Source organism: Crocuta crocuta, unplaced genomic scaffold, assembly GCF_008692635.1.
Source record: "Crocuta crocuta isolate KB4526 unplaced genomic scaffold, BGI_CrCroc_1.0 scaffold156, whole genome shotgun sequence".
NCBI lineage: Eukaryota > Metazoa > Chordata > Mammalia > Carnivora > Hyaenidae > Crocuta > Crocuta crocuta.
The window spans coordinates 12,168-16,988 of record NW_027531308.1 but is presented as its reverse complement, the minus strand read 5'-3'; the positions used below and the strand labels follow the sequence as shown (position 1 = coordinate 16,988).

Genomic DNA, 4,821 nt, shown 5'->3' with positions numbered 1-4,821 from the left:
AAGTTTACTTCTAGAAATCAGTTCAGTTTTCTATTCTCATCTCTGTTCTTGATGGAAGTAGATTAAGTCCATTTATTGTCTGTTGTTAACGAAATAAAGTCACCTTTGACTCAACAATCAATTTCTACAGGTGGAACTGTTGAGTTATCTCCCAAAGTAGTAGCTCTTTTCATCATAATGACAACAGTCATATGACTTGCAGTATTCTTGGTAAGCCTGCAGCATGTATGTTCTAGTTCTGTTCCATTCATTATGAGATCCCAGTAGGATGCACAATCCATTTGCCCAGTCTTCTCATGGCCATTCTCATGTCTTTGTTTCTTAATGTATAGATGGCAGGATTCAAGACGGGGGTGATAGCAAAGTCGACTATGAACAAATACTTATCCAGTGATGATGTAGGGAAAGGCCACACATAAAGAAACATGCATGGCATAAAAAACAAAATCACCACAGTGATGTGAGCTGACAATGTGACAAATGCTTTGGACAAGTCCCCTGAAGAACGTTTCCAGACAGTGACCAAAATGAAGATATAGGATATAATTAAAGAGAAGAAGGTAGCCATGGATATAAACCCACTGTTGGCAATGATTACAAACTCTAGCTTATAAGTGTCTACACAAGCAAGGTTCATGACCCGAGGAAAATCACAGTAAAAACTATTTACTTCATTAGGGCCACAAAAGGGCAGGTTTATGACAAAAACAAACTGAGATACAGCATGGATTATCCCCACTATCCAGGCAGCCACTACAAAGGAGACACACATTTTGGGGCTCATGATGGTCAGGTAGTGGAGGGGTTTACAGATTGCAGTGTACCGGTCATAGGCCATGGCTATGAGCAGCACCATCTCAACTCCACCCATGACATGAATAAAAAATATCTGTATCATGCATTTAGGAAAGGAAATGGTGTTGCAGTCAGTGAAAAGATCAGAGATCATTTTGGGCACTGTGGTAGAGGCCAGACCTAGATCAAGAAGAGAGAGGTTGGCCAATAGGAAGTACATGGGGGTGTGTAAATGAGAGTCAATGATAACTGTGAACACAATGAAGAGGTTTCCCAGGATAATTCCCATGTAGAACACAGAGAAGAACCAAAAGAGAAAAAGATGCATCTCCCATGAATTTGAAAGACCAACCAATACAAATTCAGACACCACAGAGTCATTTGCTCCATCCATTGGCTCATTCAGTAGAGAAGATGCTGAAGTATTCTGAAGGTAGAAAATAAGGAAGAATTGAGAAATATGGGTAATTTAACAATGATATGTTTTTGCTCATCAATGAACTTGTGGAAAATATGTTTCAGTTGCCAAAATGTGAAGCTGGAAAACATAAAGAGAAGGCAAGTGATAGGAAGATAAATGAATAGGAGAATTGAGATAATCATAAGTTTGACTAGAGAGAAGAAGAAACAATTTTTTGGAAATATGGAGGAATTAGGTGCAAAGAATAACACTTCTGGTAGAGAGCCTCTTTACTACCATGCTCATTGTGCAATAATTCAGTCTCCTTCAGTCTTTTCCATATATATTCAGGAAAACATCTTCTGTTTCATGAATAATTATCCATAATATGAATGTTCAAGCTCTTCATATTTGTACGTATATTTTCTTGCCCAATATACTCTCTGATTATTCTTTTACTTCACACATGCAAAATCTCAGGAATTAACATTAATTGAATAGTGACCAGCCAATGAGTGAAAGAGTGTTGAATGTAAGAGGAGTGCTAACATAAAATGAAAACGCTTAGTCCTTTGATAGTTTACAATACTTGTGATTGCAACAAGTCACTCAGAAAATTAAGATATATATATTTTTTGTTTTATTTATTTCTGAGAGAGAGAGAGGCAGCGTGAGCAGGAGAAGGTCAGAAAGATAGGGAGACACAGAATCCGAAGCAGGCTCCAGGCTTTGAGCTAGCTGTCATCACAGAGCCCAACGGGAGGCTCAAACCCACAAACTGTGAGATCATGACCTGAGCCAAAGTCGGATGCTTAACTGACTGAGCCACCCAGGCGCCCCAATTAAGATATATTTTAAGTCAAGTGAACCCACAAACCCCAAAGAGAGTGTCAGAAGACTCAGAAAAATGGCTTTTCAGTACTTTGCTAGGATTAAGAGAGATTTTGTGCTTTTGAGGGGTCTGTTCTAGGATTGATGAGTGGCAATTCAAATACGAAACTGAGAAATAATTATGTTCACTGAAACAAAATATTTAATCATGCTATATAAGAGCATGTCAAACTACTGGAACTTAAAACATCATTAAAGTTAAAGGTCATGAGAACTTGTCTTCAAAAATTTGAAGCTTAGTTCAGCTAAAATGCTATTTGTAGGTATGTAAAATTGCTACCAACAAATTTTTTCAAGGGGGAATATCTGTTTTCAGTGTGAATAAGTAGAAAGGATGAAGATGTCTATATATAAATTAATTTAGAAGATTAATGCTAAAATGAGTGTGGCCATTATAAATGATGCAAATTTAGAAGTGTTGACATGTCCACTATATTATAAAGTGGTTACAAAACTGGTTACAAATGAGTATATATTATATGTTCTTTACAAGTATACACTACAAAAATATGTAAATACATGAACATCTCAAGAAGATCACTGGATCAATGACATTTTAAGTAATTTTAATATTAAAAAACTTGACGATGTATATTTTGTTTTTCCTATATTGGCCACTAGTTGGTAATAAAAATTATGAAAAGGCAGAAATAGACTCATAAATGCAGAGAATAAGCTTGTGGTTGCCAGACAGAAGGGTCATGGGGGTTGGAGAGAAAAGGGTGAAGGAAGTGGGAGGTACAGAATTCCAGTGTTGAAATGAGTAAGTCATGGCGATGAAATGTTTAGTATAGGGAATATAGTGATGGTATTATAAGAGCATCTATATCTATCTGTCTATGGCATCCATATACAATATCATCAGTAGCATCCATCCCTGTATCTGTCTGTGTTTCTGTTTCTCTCAAATAAATAACGGAGAGAGAAGGGTATGAGAAAAAGAATCTGGTGAGATTTATGGAAAAAGTAGAGGATGCAAAAAAAAAAAAAGAAGCATGTATGTGAGAGAGGTATATTAATACATATTTTTGGCATTAGATTTATAATTTAAAATTTAAACCACAATTTCTTGGGGGTAAATGAAAATTACTTGGTATACTATGTGGACAATCTTCATGATTTATGTCTAATTTTAACCAGAACTTTACATTCAATATGCGTGAATGACTTTGGAGTCAAGGAATATTAGTGACTGGCAACTGAATGACTTTTTACAGAATGCTGGTGTGTTATTTGAAACATGAACTCATACACTGAAAACAGTGGGAAAGCACTAATGTGAGCTAGTTGCTAACCACATTTTATTATCCCTAATATTTCCTTATGTTTTCTAAAACAGAGAGAATTGACTGAAGAAACTTGTCTAAAAAGAAAAACTAAAAATGTGTAGTGAAATCAGTCTTACTAGTGAATGTGTGCTCCTATGTTGTGATGATTACCCTGCTTATAGAGGATCCCATCTTTGTTCATGATTTATCAGAAATTAATTCTAATATTTAGTTTATTCTGAAAGATTGAGTTCATGCTTATAGCGTGAAGGGAGGATGAATTCAAACTGATTTAAAAAATTTTTAGTTGCTTTTCTTTCTTAGATAACATTAAAGAATTAGAAATCCTTTGGAGGCAGAGTCCCAAAAGAGTTGGTTGCTATCTCTGCTGGATATTTTGACTTTAACATTCAGAACATAGAAAAAATTTTTGTAGGTAATGCAGATAATCAGATAGAACTCAGATCTTTTGATTTTAGTGATTAAAAATTCCCACTCCTTAAGGAGCTAAGAGCAATTATAACCAACCTAAAATTGAAAACACAAAGAAGCAAAACTCTAACAAACTCATTTTGCCAGTGTCCTGTCACTGTTGTATCATATATTCAGAACTGATGGACATCAGTTGTTAAGTCATATTCATTCTTATCATTCTCCCTTTATTTCTTGACCCAGTCTTTGGCTAACATCATCAAATGGTTTATCAAATATGCAGACTGAAGGGAACTGACTCATGCCAGCATTCCCATTATGAGGGCAGATAATCATTTTTCCTTTGTTCACTCTGTGAGGAGCATGAGTGTGAATGGAGAGGGCAAGACATATTTACCATATTTGATCTTCACAGTGGCAAATGTGAAGTGTCACATAAGATGATGAAGAAAGTGGTGAAAGAGACAAGATCCTTGAGTTACCACCCTACCAAAACCAGACATCATAAATGTTAATCTTTTCACAAATATCTCCTTCTTCAGACATAATATAATCTTGTGATTAAAATAGTAGGAATAGTGTTCAAGGGATTGGAATAACATAAGACAGAAGGAAAGTATACAAATGGAAAATAGAGAAAGTGGAATGAAAGAATAAGAAGAGAGAGATTGCTATGGTATTGCTCAATATCAGTAATATTTTTCTAACCTACCTGTTCTGTTCTAGGGTATGCAGCAGCATTTGTAGAATCTTAACATTTTTGTTTTCTGCTTTGTAGTATAATCACCTCCAAGACAAAAATATATGTTTTTTTTTCCCCAGTAAGAATACAGTTAATTAGTAATAGTAGGTGATAGTTACCCACTAGTATTTCTTAGATCTCTAGTAACCAGCCTTTTATTGATTTCTCCTGGGTATCAAGTCTTTGAGTCATGCTAATTTTCCCAAGAGGATAAAAAAAAATCAGAAGAGTTACATGGTGATGAGATGTAAAAAAAAAAAAAAAAAAGAAGGAAGGTGTTAGAATATCTCCTG

General features: G+C 35.2%; 1 protein-coding gene across 1 annotated transcript; it reads right to left on the bottom strand.

The window, feature by feature from the left end:
- Nucleotides 1-250: 250 nt before the first annotated feature.
- Nucleotides 251-1,189, bottom strand: LOC144237930 (olfactory receptor 4F15-like). The gene has a single exon (XM_077771641.1). The coding sequence runs from the start codon at nt 1,187-1,189 to the stop codon at nt 251-253; it is 939 nt and encodes a 312-aa protein (XP_077627767.1).
- Between the last annotated feature and the right edge of the window lie 3,632 nt (nt 1,190-4,821).

Coding starts and splice junctions, on each gene's coding strand:
- LOC144237930 (XM_077771641.1), bottom strand. CDS start 1,189: ATGGATGGAGCAAATGACTCTGTGGTGTCTGAATTTGTATTGGTTGGT.